The 21521-nt window shown below is 48.7% G+C and overlaps 1 protein-coding gene across 1 annotated transcript in view; it reads right to left on the reverse strand.

The window, feature by feature from the left end:
• The window catches only part of SHB (SH2 domain containing adaptor protein B), a 138364-nt gene that overhangs the window by 80743 nt on the left and 36100 nt on the right, over positions 1 to 21521 (reverse strand). Inside the window, exon 2 of the mRNA XM_045021293.1 lies at positions 14575 to 14692. Coding sequence (XP_044877228.1) covers positions 14575 to 14692 — 118 coding nt within the window. The remainder of the gene's footprint in view (positions 1 to 14574; positions 14693 to 21521) is intronic.

Consider the following 21521-nt stretch of genomic DNA (forward strand, 5'->3'; position numbering starts at 1 on the left):
CTCCAGTTACAGGTCAGTAACTTTCTTTTCTTCGAGAGATGGTCACTATTGTATGCCATTCTGGGTGACTAACAAGTAGCACTTAGGTAGGAGGTGGGTGTGAGGATTTAGAGTCGAGCAGAAGCATCAGAGGTGTCCTGTACCTGAGTCTCACAAAAGTGAGAGAAGCTCCGCATGGCCTCTTTAGAGATATCCAGGAGGGGCTGATCTTGAAGTGATGCCATATTTCTTGCACTCTTGTGGAATGAGCTCATCCCACGGGAGGGTGGCAAGGGGTGGGTTGAGAGAGTAGAATGCAGCCAGAGATCCATTTGGAGATTCTCTGAGTGGAGATGGCATGCCCCCTAATTCTTTCTGCTATAGCAACGAGCGGTCTCAGGGATTTCCTGGCTAATTTTGTTCTTTGCAGGTAAAGGGCCAAGGCCTGTCAAACATCAAGGAAGAGGAGTCTTCCTTCTTCTGCGGAAGTGTGAGGTTTTGGGAAGAACACAGGTAAGTGAAATCGATTGGTTACAGTGAAGTTCTGAAATTACTCTGGGGATGAATTTGAGGTGTAGACAAAGAAACCTTATCCTTCTGGAATACAGAATAAGGAGGATCTGCCAGCATCGTTCCACGTTCACCAATCCATCCAGCTGAAGATGTGATGGCTATGAGAAAAGTGACCTTCACAGGAAAAAAAAAGGACATGGTGCAAGAAGCTAAAGGTTCGAAGGGGGGCATTGTGAGCACTGAGAGAACAAGGTTCAGGTCCCACTAGGGAATAGCGGGAAGGCTCTGGACTAGGTCCTTCCAGAATCTGATTCTCAGTAGATGCATGAAAACCAAGTAGCCCTGAGAAGGTGGATGGTATGCATTGATTACCACCAAGTGGACTTGCAAGGAGCTGATGGACAGGCCTGGATGTCTTCAGAGAGAGGATATAGTCCAACATGAAAGGAATAGCTGCAGTTTCTGGGAGAATGCTCCTTTGCTGTGCCCAAAAAGAAAAGCACTTTTATGTAGCTAGGTAACATCTTCTAGTAGAGTCCTTCCTACAATTAGAAGATGTTTCGCGTGGCCGTGGAGCATGAATGTTCTAAGGACGATGCCCATTCAAATACCAAGCCCGGAGGTGAAACGGATGTGGTGCTTGATCTTACCACTCCACTGGATCAGGAAACGCTGGGAGGAGGACTGGTAATAAGGGATGTCATGCGAGAACTATTTACAAGTGAAACCTAGTTCTTATTTTGTAGGCCGAAGCCAAAAGCTATGGACAGTGCAGGTTCCGACCTGGATCGTGTGGCAGTGAGAAGGAACTAGAGACACGGTCAGTCTGCCCCATCCTTCCTCCCCCCACCACCCCCTATTTGGAGGCACAAGGTGAGCCCAGACACATGTGCAGACCAACACACTTGTTTCAAATTCTCTGGCTCCAAGCGCGTGATGAGTATGCGTAACCCACAGTGGAATACAGTAGGGACCATCACTCGAAGAAGAAAAGCACAGTATCATCATATAGAAAAAACAGTTGCTGACTGAAAAAACTCAACCTTCCACAAAAATTGCAAAGCATTTCAAGTGCCACTTGCCACAACTAAGCATCAGTAAACTGCTGTCTGATATGCTCGACTTTGTATGAAGAATATGCTCCTCCCTCATTTTGACCCTGGCGACACTGGAAAGTTACAGGGTTAGAACTCACGTTAACTCAACATGATGTTAAGCACTCAGCATAGACAAGGACACCATTTTGTCAGCTGCCTGTAATTTCACATCAGACACATGGTCTTTGTAGCTATAGTTAAAGAGAAGGGCAGGGTTTGCTTTGATGCAGCCCTGGAATCTTTTCAGTCATGTCTTACCTTGCATGCATACGAGGTAATAAAAAGGAAGGAATCCTGTTTTGTTAGCCTTCCCTTTCTATTTCGCAACAACGGGGGAATAGTGTAGTAAGACTATGGACTTTGTCCAATAGTTCTGAGCTGCTGTCTCTCCTCCGTCAATCCATGTCCCCAAACACGTAATTACTGAATCAGAGCGGGCACCTCCATGACATCTCTGCTGACATCTTTGAATGGCTTTCCAGACCTCACTTAGCCAGCGTGACTACTATACAGCTTGTTTACATTGGCTATGTAATTGCTGTCCTATAGGCAATTCATGCTACTCGGGAAGCTGTGATACAAATATCAGATATCCAAATGTCACCATTATCTCCCAGGGGCTTGATCCTTCCTACTGATTTCTGGGGGCTCCGGATCTGGCCCTGAAATGCTCTTTAAGTCTGGCCTCTATTCTAAAGGCGAGCATCTGAATTGATGACGTTTGAAATGTGCCCCAAAATTTTGCTGCTTCTTCCCACAATCAAGGGTCAATCCTGCAGTCCTTACTCAGGACAGAGTCCCACTGGACTGAGCGGGAGATTAACCCAAGCAAGGATTACAAGATTGGGCCCAAAATGTTTAAAATGTAGTGCCTGCTATCCAAAGTTGGGCAACGTGGCTCTTCCTTCTCCACCACGGGCAGCTATTTCCCTCTTCTCAGAGTCAGCTTCAGCTAGCAAGCACACCTCAAACTGATCTACTTCCAGCCACAGACAGCTGCTAATGTGAAGTGTCTATAGCAGGGGTTGGCAATAGGGTGACCAGATGTCCCGATTTTATAGGGACAGTCCCGATTTTTGGGTCTTTTTCTTATACAGGCTCCTATTACCCCCCACCCCCGTCCCGATTTTTCACATTTGCTGTCTGGTCAGCCTAGTCGGCAACTTTTCAGAAGTGCTGTGCCGAGTCTTCATTTATTCACTCTAATTTAAGGTTCTGCGTGCCAATAATACATTTTAACATTTTTAGAAGGTCTCTTTCTATAAGGCATAACTAAACTATTGTTGTATGTAAAGTAAATAAGGTTTTTTTAAATGTTTAAGAAGCTTCATTTAAAATTAAATTAAATTAAAATGCAGAGCCCCCCCGGACCAGTGGCCAGGACCCGGACAGCATGAGTGCCACTGAAAATCATGTGCCATAGGTTGCCTACCCTAGGTCTATAAATTACAGGTTTGTTTTGCTAGGTCCAATATCCTCATTTCTGAATGCATCTTCATGAAACAGACCCAGTCACAAACCACCTCCAGTAAGGACTGAGACCTAATAAAGAGGAAAGTAATTACACCCTATCATTTCTTCTGTACCAGAAGCAGCAGAGATGCGCCAGAAATCACCCGCCTAAAAGGATTAAGTATTTTGCAAGGACTGACTCACCGCAATCTGAAATGCCTACAGTCGCTGCGCTGCATGAAGTTACATGCTCAAACAAAAAACGTCCTCTGGAGTTACAAGGGGAACTGGCATCCAGGGGTTGGTTTACACTAGGTTCAGGTCCATGGGAATGCTGCTTTCCCAGCACTCCCAACATTTGCAAGCTATCTTGCAGCATGATCCTGCTAGTACTCCTAGCACGTCTCCATAGGGAGAGGGGGCAGTAGCAGCACCAGTCCGAAGCTACTGTGATCTCAGTTAGTTTCACGACGTTGCTCCTGGTAGGTGAACGGCAGGGCATTTGGTGCTAGTGTGACAAGCAAGCAGTCTGCTTCTGCAGACAATACAAGTGAAGTGCAGTAGAACCTAGGAGTTACGAACAACTAGGGAACGGGGTTGTTCATAACTCTGAACAAAATATTATGGTTGTTCTTTAAAGGTTTACAACTGAACATTGGCTTAATACAGCTTTGAAACTTTACTATGCAGAGGAAAAATGCTGCTTTTAACCGTCTTAATTTAAATGAAAGAAAGTTTCTTTACCTTTCAAATCTTAATCTTTCCCTTTATTTTTTAGTAGTTTACGTTTAACATAGTACTGTACTGTATCTGCTTCCCTCCCCCCTTCCACCCCCGGGTCCTCCCTTCGGTCTCTGCTGCTTCCTGATTGGACACTTCCAGTTCCAAATGAGGTGTGTGGTTGACTGCTCAGTTTGTAACTCTGAGGTTCTACTGAAGAAAGAAATGACTTTAACCCCACCTCCTGCCCCTGGACACACAGCTTCCCCCAGCCACCAAGATCAGAGCTGAACAATCCCTCCCCCAGAACTGAGCTAGTTTAACTCTCCTACTGCTCTCCTTGCTTGGTGAAGCAGCGGGTACAGGACCAGACTGGGAAGGAAAGGGGAAATGCCTACAGACGGGAGAGAGAAAGGACAACTGAGGAAACATGGAGGGAGTTTCACAGCTGATGGAGAGGCAGCAGAAGTAGGACATTCGTTGGGAATCAGATTCTCTCGGCGGGGGGGAGAGAAGAGACGGCATCAGTCTGCGCGGGAGGGGAAGCAGCACTGCACACTGCTCTTTAGTGACTCCCTCTGGTCCAGTGAATTCACAGCAAGCACTGGGCTGTGAAGGGAGTCACGCCCCGCCACCTGCAGCCAGAGGGGACTGAAGGAAGCACGAGAGCGCTGAGGATCCTGGGAGAAAACCCCCCACCACAACCAGAAGTGAGGCCTCACGCAGACCTACGAAAACAGACAAAGGAGACAGCAACAGTGAGAGCAGGGAGGGGAAGGCACCACACCTGGCAAGAAGGAGGAAGCGAACGAAACACACAGAAATGGAGGTCCAGAAAAGGAAGAAAGGGAAGGGAAGTGCTTCATTTTAGTAAGCCATGGGAGCAGTTCTTGGGGCGATTTGAGCTCTCGCAATAATGCTTGGTGAGAGCTGGCTTAGGAACCGAAAGGCACTCAGCAGTCCCTTGAAAGTATCTTTGTGATGAGGGGCGAGAAGGCAAACCACACCCTACGCAGCAATTACATTCTCCACTCCATTATACAGGGCCACAAAGTGCTTAAAATATTACATAGCGAAATCACTCCACCCTCCAAACAGCAGCCTCGAGCGAGGTGTGCCAGCCCGTCTCTGCCAGCCACACTGGGCAGGGCACGAGCAGAACAACGTATGGCTACAAAGCCAGCGGTGGGAAGAAAATACTATTTTCCCAGGTTTTCTTTGAGGCCGGTCACTTGGGCTAAGCTTTCCCACTCTCCCAGCCTCCTGGATGCCAAGGACCCCCAAGTGCTCAGGGCTGCATTCAGCGAGCCCCAGGGCCCTGCTGGGGAACCTCATGGGTCCAGATTCAGAGGGACGTGTGCCTCCAGCTGAATCAGCCCCACTTCAGCAATCGCTGGCAAGACCCATCCCTGCTTAGCTAAGAGATTCAGCTCCTTGCGCTTGCTCTTGTTGGCTTTGCGCACCCTGAGCGACTCATGTGTCAGAGGCAGATTTGGACACTGGACGGACTTCCTGCCTTGCTGAACTTTCTGACTCCCTGCCTATCCCTGTCCCCCGGCTAGCAAGCTTCTCACTGGCAACAGGGCCAAGCTTTTCCTGAGCTGAAGAGAGATGTACGGCAGATGTTGTACCAGGACGTCTATTTTGAGTCCCCTTAAGCTGGAAGTGCCTGTCGCAGTACCGCACTTTCCAAGCCAGGCAAATAACGTTACAGGCCACAGTATGGGAAGACACTGGCTATGCCGAGACTCTCCCATCCACAAGGAATTTTGCAGAAGGCTGAAACAAAGGAATCGCTTTTCTAGAAGCCCGCTCTGTGTCGTGGCCGTGCTTAGGAGCCCTGGGCATGGACCAGGACCCACTGCGCAAGGCTCTGTACAAACCTAGCGGCTGCACAGCTCACAGAATGCTAGATGTGCATCCAGAGCACCATGCAATGCAAAACCCCCCAGCATTAGCCTCCCTGTCCACAGTGTCACTGGCCACTCTGTGCCCTCTGTACTAATGGCAAAACTCTCATTCCAGGCAGCAAGGGCGGCCCCTGGGATTAGCACCGTCCTGCCCCTGCTCAGACTTTAACGCCCTGAATTCCGGGGAGAAACAGAAGTTCCCCAGGAGGCAGCTCTCCTTTCGTACGTCTTCCAATTTCTAGTTTGGAGGAGTAAATTAGCGGAAAGGCTAAATGAAAAGCTGCCGGCCCTCAGGACTAACAGAATTTCAAACCAGCACCCTGAATCACTGCTTCACACCTGGCTCCTGCTTTGCCAATCTTCTGCAGCAACACCTACCTGCAGGGTCTGGCTGCCCAGACAGATGGGCCCCTGGCCAATCACACCAACAGCAAGGGCAGACACAATGGAGAAGTGCGGAGCATATGAAGGCAATCCCTGGCTGTCAGAGGTTTGAGCAGGATGACAGTGGGTGCTGAATGGAAAAGGTTCGGATCTGGCCTGAGAGGTCAGGGGAAAGCCCAGCATGCCCTGCTGCAGGAGAGGGATGGGTTGCAGAACCGCCATAGCTAAACACAACGTGCTTCACAGTGTTGCAGGAGGGGACAGTTGGAGCAGTACTCAGCGGACTGGCAAATGGGAAGTCAGCAGCCTGCCAAAGGGTTTATCGAGCTCTTTGGGGGCAGAGTGTGTCCCTTTGCTCTGTGTCCAAGCTCCTGACACAGCGGGGCCCAGGCCGACGACTGGGGCACCACACCATGGTTATACACGTGACAAAAGTATTATGCTTCTTGAGTACTGGGGAGGATGGTGGGACCTGCGTGGAAGGGACCCTGTTGTACCTCAAAGGGTCTGGCCTCTTGCATAGCACAGGCCAGCCGCCAGAGAAATTCCCCTAGTGCAGCTTGCATCAGGCCCAGCACGTCTGCCTGCACTAACTCATCCACTTCTGACGTGGAGGCTCCTTGGTGCTGGAGAACTCACCCCGTGACCTGGGAAGCCGTGTCAATGGTTAATTACCATCTCACTGATTTAAAAAATTGCACCTTAGTTCCAGTTTGAATTAGCCTAGCAAACAGATGACACGTGGAAAAAGGGTGATACATGCTGGGTACAGCGCACACCATGCTCATTAGAATTCTAAGGGCTGACAGAACACACTTTGGAAATGAAGTAACATCAGAAAGGGAGACTGCTTGTAGTTAAAACAAAAGCATTTTTATTAACTATGGTTTTACATATTCTTAAAGATAGACCACAGCTGTATTAAGAGATATTGAGAAGAATGGGAAAGCATATGGCTTAACTAGGAAAGGCTGAATGCTAGAGTGAAACTGACGCAGAAGCAGAATGAAGCCTTTCTAGAGAAGGAACATGTCTGGGCATAGGACAGTGCTGCATTTTACATACAGCCAAATGGGATTATTTTATTTTATTTTTTTAATACATGCAGCACGTGAAAAATGACCACAACTTGGCCTCTATGCAACCTTGAAACAACAGACACGCATTATGCATATTGGAGCCATTCTGCAAGTTGAAAGACATACAGACTATGTTAATAGCATAGCAGTGAGTTCAGCTTGTGTAATTTGAAATGGGCTTTGGGGGAGGTGGAGAATACCCTTCCCACAGACGTGTCTGAAAATACTCAACTCCCGGCACAATCTGATCCTTTCCAAAGGCCAAAACATTTGCTTTTCAGCACTAGATTCTGGGGATAAGTCATCTCTGGCTGGGATATTCATTACCCAGCCTCTGGAGAGGGGATGAAGTGCACCCCAAGCCTTCCTTCACTTGGGGGGTTGAATTTTAACAAGGGGACCAGGAGAGCACTGAATCAGACACAGAGCTGTGGGATGGTGTGATGTGCAAACACCATTAATGGCACACATGCCCTATGCCCTGTTCTGTCAGCAGTGCACTGTCCAGGGACAGAGGAGAAGCCCCAAGCCCCAGCACCTTGCCAGCTGATGTTTGGAAGGATGGGGATTCATTTTTGTTCCTTCAGGATAGCATGAATTTTAGACATTTTGCAGTGCAGTTCGGTTTGGAACATGTAATCTTTGACTGGGTCTAAATTTATCATCTTTCAAACTGATCTTTGTTTAATCAATTATGTGTCATCTTGAGTCCCTGCTAATTGAAATCAGGAGTTGAAATAGAGACTAATTTAATTTGGTGCTCAAAAAATACTGTCACAACAGACATAACTGGACAAAGTCTCGGAGTGGATTAGATTAACACTGTAATTAGTGTTCACTTATCCCTCTGATAAGGTGACACACGCGCTCCTCTGCATGCTGACCTTGTATAACTGCATTAGCACACTGTCTGAGTCATGGGCCATACTTGGACCCTCCCCTCTGGGCTCTGGAAGAGTCCTGCTTTGCCAAGTGTAGCGAGCAGCCTGCAGAGTATGTTGCTTCACTCAGCTGCGAGAGGTGGGTCACCCAGCTAGAGGGCTCAGATCACTGCTCCCGGGGGCCCCAGCTGTACGGAAGGAGATGCGCCGCCTTGGAAGAGTCATCAGGAGGCACAGCTCTGCTCAGGTGCCTCCGAAGTGCTGGGGAGCAGGAGGAGAGGACAGCACAGAATGGGCCTTGCTGCAGTTTTCAGAGAAAGCATGGCCCTGCCAAGCACAGCCATCCCCAGCTGCAGGGGGACAGCGGCCCCCCCAAACCCTTCCCCACCGCCCGCTCGGCCCAGACCACTCGCCCCAAGAGGGGTGAAACTCGGTGCTAAGAGCCCAGGTGCACAGTTATAAAAGCACATTAGCACCTGATCTCCCAGGTCTCTTCAACAACGATACCCAGGCCCGACAGATCCATTCAGCCACCTGCCCTGCAAGGACACACAAGCCACCAATTCCTGCCGCCACGTAGCCCTTCGGGTCACGCACAGAACCTGGTGGAGGAGACGCCGGGCTGCTCTCAGGCAGCCCTGGCACAGATCAGTGAAACCGCCAAGACCGGGATGAGTCTTGCAGCTGCTACCCAGACAGACAGCAATCACATCCCGTTACACACTGCTGCCTCTTGGCAAAGCTCTGAGCAGCAGGCGGCACTGGGCCTGCACGTGGGAGAAAAGCGAGGCTGGGAGAGGTAAAGCAGTAGAGATGCCCCACTCGCAACAGCTAGAAGAGCTGGCCAGGGGCCCAGCAGCAGGGAGCCCCTTTCGGAGCCAAGAAGAGCACAGATCCTTCCTCCCTCCACCTCTCCCCAGCCAGAAAGAAGGTCCTTAGATGGTGGTGGGGTGAGGGAGGACAGAGGTGGCGTTCTGCCTTCTGGCAGCCAGTGGTTACACGGGGATTGGGGAAAGGTTCAGCACGTGCTGAACATCTACTACCTAGAATCGGACATGACCCATGGAGCCCCTGAGCAGCGCCTGGGGACAGCAGCCTCGCAGCAATGCCAGTAGCTGCCTCTTTTCCAAACAGCAGGGGCCAGACACCAGGTTTCTTACTCGCATTCCTCCCTCCAGTCCTTCCTACTAGGCCCTGGCTAGGGGGTGTCCTGCAGTCGTGACAATACCGTGATGCTGGGCTCTCCTTATAAAGCTGCCTTCCAGCACTCTGCTAAGGACCCAATGGGACAAGCTGACTGAGCAGCTTTTACCAACATGTTCTGTCAGAAACTGGATCCCCCCTCACCCACCCACCCCCACTTCTTTAATTGTAATTGCTTGGCCCTGATCCTGAAAAATCTGATGCACCCGGCAGGGTCACGGCTTCAAGCAAGTCACTGGCCGGATTTGAGCCTTTCAACGCTTTTTATTGCATTGTGAAGTTTTCCATTTTGAGTCATACACAGTCCTAGCCAAGTTCAGAGCCGGACTGTGCCCGGCCCTTGTGCAGGAGCACAGAGAACTCCCCCTTACACCCCGTCCCTTGCGGGCCCTGCTAAGAGTCAGGCACAACTGCGGTCCCTACTCAAGAGAGTGCAAGGGCTGGTCCCTGTGTAGTGGTATGAGGATGCCCAGCACCTCAAAAAGGGGTCGAGAGGCAGCCATCCTGCTTCCTTTCCCTCCCTCCCCACCAACCTGAAGGGCAGATCTGCCCCTGGAAGAGAGGGCCGTACCCCAGGAAAGAACGTAGAGCAGATGTACTCTGTCCTATACATCAAAAAGCTCCATACAGCAGACCAGATCCCACTGCTCCTCTGGACTGCTGCAACTCACAGCGATCCCAGCACACGGCTGGCTGGCCCTTCGTTTCTGAGATCTTCTCTTTAGAAGCTGTTCACCGACACTCATACCACGTCATAGCTGCCACAGACCAAACGCACTCCAAATGCCAACCGTTAACAACAGACGACATAATCTGACGTCCGGGCTTTTAGTAACTGCATTGTAATTCTTCCCTTTTATGAAGCTCTCTTCCCCGAAGTATTGGACAGAGATCCCTCGACACTGCCTGAGCCGACATCTTATTGTGAGAGTGTCCATGAAATGCATTAGAAGGGTCTTCAAAGTAAAGCACTGTATCCATTAAACAGCACATCCCTGGGGAAGTGAAAGCCAATCTAGAGTAAGTAAAGGGCATAAATGCAGAACGAGCAAGATCACTGAATGTATTTAGGGCCCTGCTGCCCAAGAAGGTCTTTGTTCAGTTTTAACCACAGATCTGACCGTAAAACGACAAATGAAGAATCAATTATATAGTTCTGTCCTGCTGTTTAACATGTTAAATGATCCTATCAAGACTATTGCCTACCCACTTGTGACATAATTAAACAGCAGGCTCATTCCACAAGAATAAAGGAAGACGATGTTGGGGTTTTATTAAACCTTGCTTTTATCCCTGGCCATGGAAAGGAATACAAGTATGCCTTAGATAACAAATCTACCCAATTTATTCGTCCAAAACATGCAGTGCTTCAACGGCCAAAGGCTGAATTTTTGGTTGAAATCTCAGGCAAACATTGACAAGAAATGTTTTTCAAATACAGCCAAAATGAATCATGTGAGACTAACAGAGAAAACGGTGATTTGCCAAGAAGAAAAGTAGCTGATGGCCACGAGCACGTCCACAGCTAACCTTTGTACAGCTCAGGACAGCAATTCTGAACAAAGGCAGTAACTCAGTTTCCTTTTAAAGTCTGACAAGTGGCTTATGTCCAAGGTATTATGAGAAAGAGAAGTAGTTTGGAGCGGAAGAACCATGTTGGTGTAGCTATAGGAACCCCAAACTCCAAGGCAAACAGAGCAATACTTCAGCAAGGGAATATTTTAAAAGGTTTCCTCTCTAAAAAACTAGTAAATATTTTTCATGGAAAAAGATCAGTTCTCCCTTTTGCCAAATTTTGACACTAAATTCAGTCCCTGGAGTGTGAAAACAGGGATCTCAATGCAACTGGAACTGTGGAGTCACCTCCAACATCTCACAAAGCTTATTATTCATTTTACAGTGGTTCTGGGAGGCCTCAGTCAGGACCAGCGCCTCCTAGTGCTAGGTGCTGTAAAAATACCTATTACAAAATAAAGATTAGCTAGGCCACCACAAGGAACAGAGTCCAAAAAGTGGCTTAGGTTTCCTGAGGAAATGGGTAGCCAAGGTCCCACCCTAGAACATGGAAGAGAGACCACGGTTAGACTAAGAGTTCTCAGGGCTCCAGGTCAGACGAACATTCACTGAAGACAGCCCATAAGCATTTCTCTCTGATCCAAGTGGCTGAGACAGAATATCAGTTGCTGCCAGGAGAACAAGCAAATTTTATCCATAACAGGAACATTTTGTTTTCCTCTGGCATCAGTCTTAAAACTCAGACCACAAAGGGATTTTCTCCTCATTTACAGACTTTAGCATGAAGACCGAGCAAAACCGTCAGTCTGGAAAAGAATGTGCTTTTGGGGGCACTATCTGGAAAGCAAATGTTGAACCAGATGAGAGCTGCGTCTACACTGGACAGGGTGCTGGATCAGGCAAACCAGTGACTGCTAAGGTTCACTGTCTTATTTCATAGCTGTTGCAAATTAAGTGCTCGGAGGACTACACCGTACTGTAAGGGAAGTTTTCTTGTCTACAAACAAGCTATATTTGTCAGGTACACGATCAAAGCTATTGTCACTAAAGAACGTAATCCTTCTCCTGCTTGAGCTCTGGCACTACTTAATACAATTGAAGCGGTTAGCTTATTTCTGACAGAAGGGTGGGACTCTGAGGGAAACTTATTTCTCCAGATAGTCTGTCTTTCTTTCAGTCGTATATTTAAGAATTGTAGCTCCATTCTGAGAAGCTACAGTTAGAAGAACTCTCTGCTCATTACTAACCCAACTGTCTTCTCCTCTCTACCTTGAGCAGCAGGAAACCGAAAGGTTTTAGGTCCCTGCCTGGCAAGGTGTTCTGTATTGATAAACTCATGTGCCCACAAAGAGCCTTCCTTAACTTCAGCCAGGGTCCATGCACCTGGAGCCAGTTGCGGGATTGGTGCCTTGGTTAACAGTAGTTCAATACGGAGAAGTTAAGAGAACTCTGTTCATCACACACCTATCATTCACGGACATGGGAAACACACATAAGGTTAAGATTTCCATTTCATCTGTTTTACATTGTTCAGAATCTTTTTATCCATGAATTTCCATCCTTGGTTTGTTTTCTTTAAGCAAGTAGTTTTGAAATATCTTTAAAGGCTGGGAAGGTAACTCTGATACTTGGGAGAAGTCCACGGATGTGTTTGGGAGAGGTAAAGGAAATAAATGGCAGGTTTTGCCTCAGTTTGCGGACTTCCGCTATCTGGGATCAATCAGTGCTCGAAACAAATCAGAGTACTTTACTTTTTAAGCCAGTTCTCCATATCAGCTGAAATCTCATTCATATCTGTCAATTGTAACATGGTCTTTTACCTGTCAGTCACCACAGCCAACCTAACAACTTCACGGAGGAATTCAACACTGAACATTTCACATGCAACAAAGACTGAAGTAAGAATATGCTCTTTAAACATGGTATGTTAGAGCAGTTGCATAATATCAGTAACAGATCCTTGCATGCCGACACAGGAATCCAAAGCGAAATCTTTGAAAGCTTCCAACAAATAAGCCTTCTGGTTCTCCTCCGAGCAATGAAGCACCGAGAAGCACGATGCTCAGATATTAAGGGACATAATCCAACTGCAGTCAAAGTAAGTGGAAAGGCTCCCATTGTCTTTCATAGGAGTTGAACCATGTCCTTAAGTAGTGGACAACAAATCAGTGGTCCAATCCTGGAGGGTGCTGGGCAACTCCTGTGACATGCTGAGCATCCTCTATTCCCACTGAATTTAATGGGAGCCAAGAGTGCTCAGCGTTCACTTTGCTTGATTGGATTCCTGATGATTTAACATCCTTCCAGTGTTCTAATCAACCTTATACCAATATATATGAACAGAACTGGCCTGCCAGCACATCTGCTACATCAAACGCTATTTGGACCAAGACTACTATAAAATGTTCTCTCTCGTGAATTAGCAGCACATCCACAAACTCATTGCCTGGTATCTCAGTGTTGCAGAGCGCATTAGCTGAGATAACAGTCTTGTCCTTTTCATGGATTATTTAAAAACACAGAATTTCTATATAGGGCAAACATTTATATTTGTGAAGAAATGAAAGCACTGTAAACATGAAAGGAAAAAAAAATGTACAAACCCCCCCATGATATTTAGACTGAAAATAAAAGACAAATTTATTCAACAGCAGTGAAAGCAAGAAAGCATTCAACCCAATTCATCTAAAAAGCCTCTGAAGAAGATGGCTGAATAGATTTACAACAATAAAAACAAAAAGGCCCAATGACACCTTGATAGGACACTGAAAGCATTCTGCTTATAAACAGTACAATCACAAGTGATTTTCTGCACCTCTCTTCAAGTGTGCTGTTTAAAAAAAACAGAAGTATGGGCATTTATACTAAAACAGGACGGCTGCTTCGTACAGCTTTGGCTTCTCCTGCTGCTTAATCTCCCCAGATAATATAATCCTGCTTGGACCTCATTCAGTGCCCACTGCGGAAATGAGAAGATCCCCGTTGATTGCACTGGCATTGGATAGGGCCCTTTGTGACACTAGTTTAATGTAACGGTGAACTTGCTGTACAAAGCGGCATCTTAGCAACATGCCCATGCAAAAAACACTTAGATCAGAATTAAAGCTTCACCAGTTGGAGCCCAAGGATGTGTCTGCCTGTGCTTTTATACTAAACTCATTGCCATGGCATCACGGTGGCATCCCAACAGCCACCAGGCACACAGGCTACCTGCCGAAGTCTCAGGTAGACGGCAGATTGTGAATTCAGGTGTTCGTTTATCTACGTATGCTTCAGATTATCCAAATATCACAGAGAACAAGGATTTTATTTGGATAATCAGGAATTCAGGTGATCAAGAGGTCAGGAGCCACCCACCAGCAGCCTGCCCTCCCCTCCCACCAATGGCCAGGGCTTGCCTATTTGCACTAGTTAACCTAAAGTCACTTTAGTTAAACAAGTTATGAAACTTGTGCAATTTCATATCGAGATAGTTAGACCAAGACTACTGTGTGTGTGGACACCCACTTGTAAATACACTGATCCAAGCTAACCTGATCTAAGCCCGTTTTAAACCATCAGAAGAGCGCCCTGCACAAAGCTGCACTGGCCTGGCCTGAGTTCTCTCCTGCACGAAGCGCTGCAAATTGCAACCTTCCTTCGCTCACTTTATTCCTGAATGTCTTAAATGCAGTTTCAAATAGCTACATAAGACACAGTTTAATCTTCATACTTGCACCGATGCATTATGCAGCTGAAGGACCTTGGTTCAGCTAGGTTGACGACCAGGGTAGTCATGTGGAAGACACCCCATATCAAATATCAATCTCACTGGACACCCGCCTAGTGCCCATGTTCTTACCGCTCATTATCCTCTGGGCTTCGTAAGGTTCCATGTAGCCAGTGTTTTCTCCTTTCACCGCTTTGTTCAGCTCACTCTTGGCATCAAACGGATCAGAGTAGTCATCTGCTATCAAGACCTGAAATGAAGAAAATTACACTTTTATTAGAGGAGGTTTTTTTGTAAGCTGAGACTCACAAGCTAAAACGAAGTGAAACTAAATCAGCAGCAAGTGCTGGAAGGGGTGACATCTGAACAGTGAAAGTGAGAACAAAAGCGTCACAAGAGGCCTTAGCCAACCCTTTTTAGCATTGGAAGAAAGGCCCCGATTCAGCAAAGCTCTTAAACATCTGATTAACAGAAAGCACCTGCTTTAAGTGCGCTCCTCAAATCAAGATGTAAGCGCTTGTATCTCCTCATTCAACCACGGACCTCTCACAAAAGCAGCTCTCCTCTGAGGAGTCTGACTCTCACATCACCACACAGGGAATAATGGGACCCTAGTAAATTAATGAGATCTGAACGCTTAGCACAACTGAATCCACCGCAGGACTCCAATTTATCACAATACCGTCTCAGATCTTCCAAAAAGCCTCTCTCCTCGTCACACATTTTCAATACTTAAGATCATTTTTATGTGCTTTGTTAACTCTTGTGTATATTTACTGAGCTGTAAACCACAAAAGTGCTACAGTACCTTAAAATACTGTCAAGCGACTTCCTAGGAAAAAACACACACATCTTCTCATCGCATTAAATAAAACCCAAGCATGGTTCAAGTCCTTGTTTCTAATTTTCCATTTTAAAAAAATAGACCATGAAACCAAGCCCGTTCTTTGAGGCTGAGTTTCTCCACCTGACCCATACTTTTTATTCCCTACAAACACTGTAGAAGGCCACTCAATTTCCCATCATAAATGCACGTGAAATTAGATGGCAAGAAAGTAAACTGAAATTAAGCAAACGCAAGCGCCGCCTCTTTCTTCCTTGATGGATGGGGCAGGTGAAATTGGGTACTGTGTTACCTGGGACGTGCTGCCTTTCCATCCATTCCCACCCCTTGCTGGCTGCCTGCCTGCAACTTAGCCATCTGCCAAACGGGGGCTGGAGGCCGCGTCAGCCGTTCAGCGGCGGGCAGTCTGTGGCCACAGGGAGAGGGCAGGAGCCCACTGATTAATTAAAAAGTCTAAAGTGCTGTAACTTTGCACAGAGCTTTACAGAGACAAGGGAAAAAGCCGAGCTGCCCCGAAGAGCTTCCCATCTACCTCAGCCTGATGCTGAAAAGGGAGGTAGCGGACAAGAAAGGCACAGGGAAGGAAAGTCCGAGGGTATGGCTACACTTGAGAGTTGCAGCGCTGGTGGAGGCTTTCCAGCGCTGCAATTAGTAACTGTCCACACCTGCAGGGCACATCCAGCGCTGCAACTCCCTGGCTGCAGCGCTGGCTGTACACCTGGGTCTGGTTGGGGTATAACGATTGCAGCGCTGGTGCTACAGCGCTGCTTGTAAAGTGTGGCCACACACCAGTGCTGTTATTGGCCTCCAGGGTATTAGGAGATATCCCAGAATGCTTTTAACTAAATTACTCTCTTTGTTTTGTTATGATGCCTCTCTTTGTTTTGTTGTGAATTCGGGGCTCCGGGAGCTGCTTATCTAAAAAACAAACACAGCTCCTGTTTGCTGTGATCAATCTGTAACTGACTGTGAACAATCAATTGAGATAACCCACTACCTTGCTGTGAATGAGGCAGGCAGGGGGATGAGTGTTTGCTTGAGGATAGAAACAGCGGGGGCAGGGGGGAGAAAGGGAGTCCGTTGGAGCAGCTGCTTATCTGGTCTGCAGGCTGTTTGCAGATAAGAGTAAGGGGTCGGGAAAATTTTCTGATTTTGCAAGGCAGGGAGCTGATACACAGTGTCAGCTCCAAAAATCCACTCTCTCTCTCCCCCGCTCCCTGTCACACTCCACCCCACCCACCTCTTTTGAAAAGCACGTTGCTGCCACTTGAACGCTGGGATAGCTGCCCATAATGCATCACTCCCAACAGCGCTGCAAATGCTGCAAATGTGGCCACACTGCAGCGCTGGTAGCTGTGAGTGTGGCCACACCCCAGCGCTTTCCCTACACAACTGTACGACCAGCGCTGTAACTCCCAGCACTGCAACTCTCAAGTGTAGCCATACCCCCAGAATGAAAAACTAAAGATACGGCAAGCTGCATTGTACCGCAGACACACTTGCATTCCCCAGGAACTTTGACACTGGGAATAGGGCGAGGCGGAGCAGACAGGGCACAGAACAACAGCAGAGAGTGAAGTGAGGATGGAGCTAGCGAGGAGTGAAAATGAATGCGCTTGGCACCACGTGAGCTGGATTTAAAGTTCCAGGCTTCAGACGCCACATGGGCGAAACCACCCAGGCAAGGGCGGAGTCAGAAACAGCAAGGGACCGAGCCACACGCCGGCCCAGAGGGTGAGGGTGAGGAGTCTGAAGGGAGGGAGAGGGGGATGTGGCAAAAAGACCAATTTTAGTTCCTGCCCAGACTGGGCAGGGGCTGAGGAGGAGATGGTTACAGGCAGTACTCCGTGCAAGCACGCCGTTGCAAACAGCTGCGTGAACTTCCCCATGTAATGTAAGGAGCCCCCTTACAGCCAACGGGGCGCCTCATTTGCTTAAGCACTTTGCCGGATCAGACCTGTGCATGAATCCAGCACAAGCACCCGCACTCCCGTCTCTCTGCGTTAGAGGTGGCTGATGGCAACTGGGTCACCATCTTTTTTTCAAATTACTCTTTGAGCATGGGAGGGCAGGAATCTAAGAGCTTGAGGAATCCCAAAGAATCCTCAGAGAAATCCTACCAAAAGCCCGACAGCCTAGCGATCATATGGGTTTGTTTTGTGTGTGTCTGTGTGCACACACACAGGGGAGAGCGGAACTAAAACATACACAGTGCACGAATGCATATCACTCCCGTTGTTAAGAATCACGGCCTGAGTCCCTGCATGTCACACATGAGAGAGAGTCACTTACAATGAAGGAGTAGTCACTATCTGACAGCACACACTATAAGCCAGGGTATTTGTAACTGAGCATTTGCCTCATATCATCCATACAGGCACAAGTTAATTACTGCAATTCTACATTACTTCTCTCGGCTGTTTTAAGTCTAAATCTACGGTGCCTGCTTTCCACATATAATTTAAAGATATTTGAGGGCCTGGGTAAACTGAAAACCACTAAGATGACAAGGAAAATCGGGAGGAGAAAAAGCAATCCTTTGTTTCACCTAACAATGAAATGAACGGCTTGTTATTGCAGATATAGTTAACGCAATGAAAAATGCTACAGCTTCAGTAATGTATGCATGAGCTGTAATCAGCAGTGCTGTCAGAGCAGTGTCAGCGGCTGCATGCGCTCAACACAAAGACAACAATGTGCATCATGCAGCAGTAATTCCTCCCAGTAACAAGGGCATATTTATCTGTAAAAGCCCTACAGCTGAACCACCATCCATTTACTTTCCCGGATACGGCTTTGTCAAGAGCTGATGGATAGTATCTTGGGCTCCCTGCTGGTCCCCTATTCCAGATACTGACACTGTAATAGCTGCCTTTCTTTAAAATAACTGCACTAAAATGACATGAAACAGAAAAATAGCCTCACAAGGACAATGTGCTTTATTTGCTATTTCTTCTTCTCTATTTGCCGAAAAGCATTAAGGGAAAAATTAGACACATAACGCTGTCCAACAGCAGAATGTCAAATGTTGATTTGGTTTAAAAGCAAGACAGTAACATATTCAAGTGCTCCAGGTACCAGACACCACCAGAGGGACTGAAATGATGAACCTGATTTACGGGAGGAGACGTAATCAAAGATGCAGCAAACAAACAGATCTGAATGTCTGGAGCCTCATTCCCATGTGTGTATCCTTGCAGGGATTCACACAGGAACAAGGGTCCGTGTATCTGGATCTGTCTGCAGGATCAAGCTCATGATTTGTTAACAGTTCTGTCTCCAGCATCCTGCAAGCAGGGGAAACCCTCGTAAGAGATACGTGGACTTTTCCCCCTGAAGCGGAAAAATGATTATGTCGTCCGGATGGTGGAAGTGCTGGGCTATTCATCATAATCTAGAAATCAATATGTGAAATAAAACATGGCATATAAAACGTGTAAATGCAGAGAGCTGCAGAAGTAACAAGCTAATGCAGTGTTCACTTGGACAGATACGGGGACCAGCTCTTTCGAAAATGCCGTATCTGTATTTTCTAATTAAAATTGGATCTCTAGCTCTGTGCTGTCAGAGAGCCCCCAGCTGCCTGCATTACTATTTCAGTTTAAATTAGAATTTACAAATTCTCAGCCTAGATAAAGCAGCTGGCCTATGCTGACATATGGTTTCTTTTATACTTGCTGACAGTTGCAAATCCTCACAGTTTCTAAGAAGTTTAGAGATTTTTTTAAAACAGTTTGTTAAAGCCCTACATTGCTTTTATTTGGATCCTTTTCCAGATTAAGGCCAAAAGGAGAAGAATTCTCTAGCACTTCCAAATGCTTAATTATTTTTGCATAAATGCATGTAAGTAATTTATATAGCACACCCATCAGATCCCCTCCCCCACCACCACTGTAATGGAAACACCACCAACAACAGGAGCAGTTTGCATTGGGATAGCATCTAACAGCCCCAGCCAGCTGCCGGCCCCACACTGTGCTAGCCACTGTGCACACAATGGCCACTGTCCGCAGACAGGATACTGGGCTAGCTAGACCTTTGGTCTGACCCCGTGTGACCATTCTTATGTCCTAAATAGGGTGAGCAGATGTGGGACAGTCCCGATTTTAGGGGACTTGTCCCACGTCCCAACCTTACATCGGTCGGGACGGCCTTTGTCCCAATATCGGGGACTGTTGGCGCTGCCGCTCTCCGCTTCCTGGGGCAGCTCCCAGCACCCGCCGGCCGGCAGGAGCAGCACGTGCTGCAGGGGCGGGGCTTGCAGGTGCCGGGAGCGGGCAGAGAGCCCTCCACCACCACCCCCCCGACCCTCTACCTTAGGAGCCAGAGGGACCAGCCTGCCGGATGCTTCCTGGGATGGGAGCCACCCCAGGTGAGCACCACCAGGACTCCCCACCTCACCCACTGGGAGCAGAGGCGGCAGGTTATATGGGCTCGTGGAGCCCGAACACCAGGAATATTCAAGGCTGGGGGCTGTGCTCCACCAATATTTGGAGCTGGGTTTCACCCCTGCCCCCCCTGCCTCGGTGCATCTCCCCGCCCCGAGCTTCCCTGCCTGAAAAAAAACCAGCCCGTGCCTCTCTCCCTAGCTTGTGCTGCCGGCTGCTTCTGCCTAAGGCTATAGAGAGCAGCGGCTGGCAGCCTGTTGGAGCAGCTCAGGAGGGGGAGGGGGGGGAACGCACCTGCTTGGGAGCCCTCTCTCCCGTCCCCCGGCACCCACCTGGAAGAGACGCCAAGGGGGGTTCCAGCCAGGAGATGGACATCTGGAGTGGACCTCACTCACCTGAGCAGCTGCTGGGGCTTTGGTGAGGTTTGACCCTGTGATCCACCCCCTCCCCCCCGCAGCCCCCACTCCTGCCCAATGCTGGGCAAGGGGCAGCCCCATCCCCAGTGGGCTAGGGCGAGGGGCAGCAGACTGCAGCAGGGAAGGAAGGAAGCCACATGTGATGGCAGTCCCCCCCCACCCCCCAGCACCCACCCACCACAGGGGAGATGGGGGAGGGGGCTTCCTAGACCTGAGCAGCTGGGGCTTGGGTGAATTTTGTGACACCCTGCCCCCCGCAGCCCCCACCGTGCAGCCCCCACTCCTGCCCCACGCTGGGAAAGGGGCAGCCATATCCCCCATCCCCAGTGAGGCTATGGTGAGGGGCAACAGCAGGGGAGGCCACACGTGATGGCAACCCCTCCCCCCGGTACCCACCATAGGGGAGGCGAGTGGGCTTTCTGGACCTGAGAGAGGCCCTAGGAGCATGTGCAGTGACTGTGGTGCAGAGTGAGTGTGCTGCCGGGAAGGGGGGGGGGGGAAAAAGAGGAGGGGTCCCTCCCCTGGAGCTAGCTGCTGCCGGTAACGGGGTGGGGGGGAGTCCTCTCTGGCCCTAGCCCTGGGGCAGCCTGTCTGCATCCCAAGTTCCTTATTCCCCAGCCCTGCCCTATCCCAGAGCCCACCCCCAGCACCCCAACCCTGAGCACCCTCCTGCATTGTGAACCCCTCATCCCCAGCCCCACCCCAGAGCCCTCATCCCAGGGGAAAAACGTGCAACTTAAATTTGGTGGTCAGTTTGGAGTATCATTGTGTTTAGCACAATACTTGATTATTTTACACCCTTTAAAGTATATAACTAGTTGTATACAGGTGTTACGAAGTGGGAATGTTCTTCTCTGAATACTGTGTGGGTGCCTCAGTTTCCCCTATGCATTTCTCAAGGATCTAGATGGTGGGATAAGGGGGTGTGATTGTTGTAGAGCCCTAGAGAGCCAGTGTGATGCCATCTGCACAGAGAATGGCCGAAACCCTGTCTCGGGCAACTGATGGCCTGGGCCGCTCTCTTGCAAGGTGCCAACTGAAGGTGTTGGAGAACAAAGAGATCAGGTGGCCTCCTAATGCCTGGAAAAGAGACAAAGGCCAGAGGAGTGTCAGTGCCTGTGCGGACTTCCGGGAAGTGCATGGTGTGGAAGGGGATGCTGTGATGCTTTGGAACAACTCCATACAAAGCCAGTCAGGACTCTGGGGGAGCCTCCTCTCTCTGAGCAGACTGTCTCCAGGGCAAGAAGCTTACACCTTCCTGGGTCTGACCTTGGAGCATTCAGCCCTTCCATACCGTGCGCTTTCCGCAGCGAGTGTGCCCAGGCAGGTCCTGGGGCAACCAGAGGTCCCTGCACCCCAACTCTGCACTCAGACATGACTCTCAGCCAGCCGGTAAAACAGAAGGTTTATTAGATGACGGGAACACAGTTT

The sequence above is a fragment of the Mauremys mutica genome, chromosome 6 (assembly GCF_020497125.1).
Source record: "Mauremys mutica isolate MM-2020 ecotype Southern chromosome 6, ASM2049712v1, whole genome shotgun sequence".
Taxonomy (NCBI): domain Eukaryota; kingdom Metazoa; phylum Chordata; order Testudines; family Geoemydidae; genus Mauremys; species Mauremys mutica.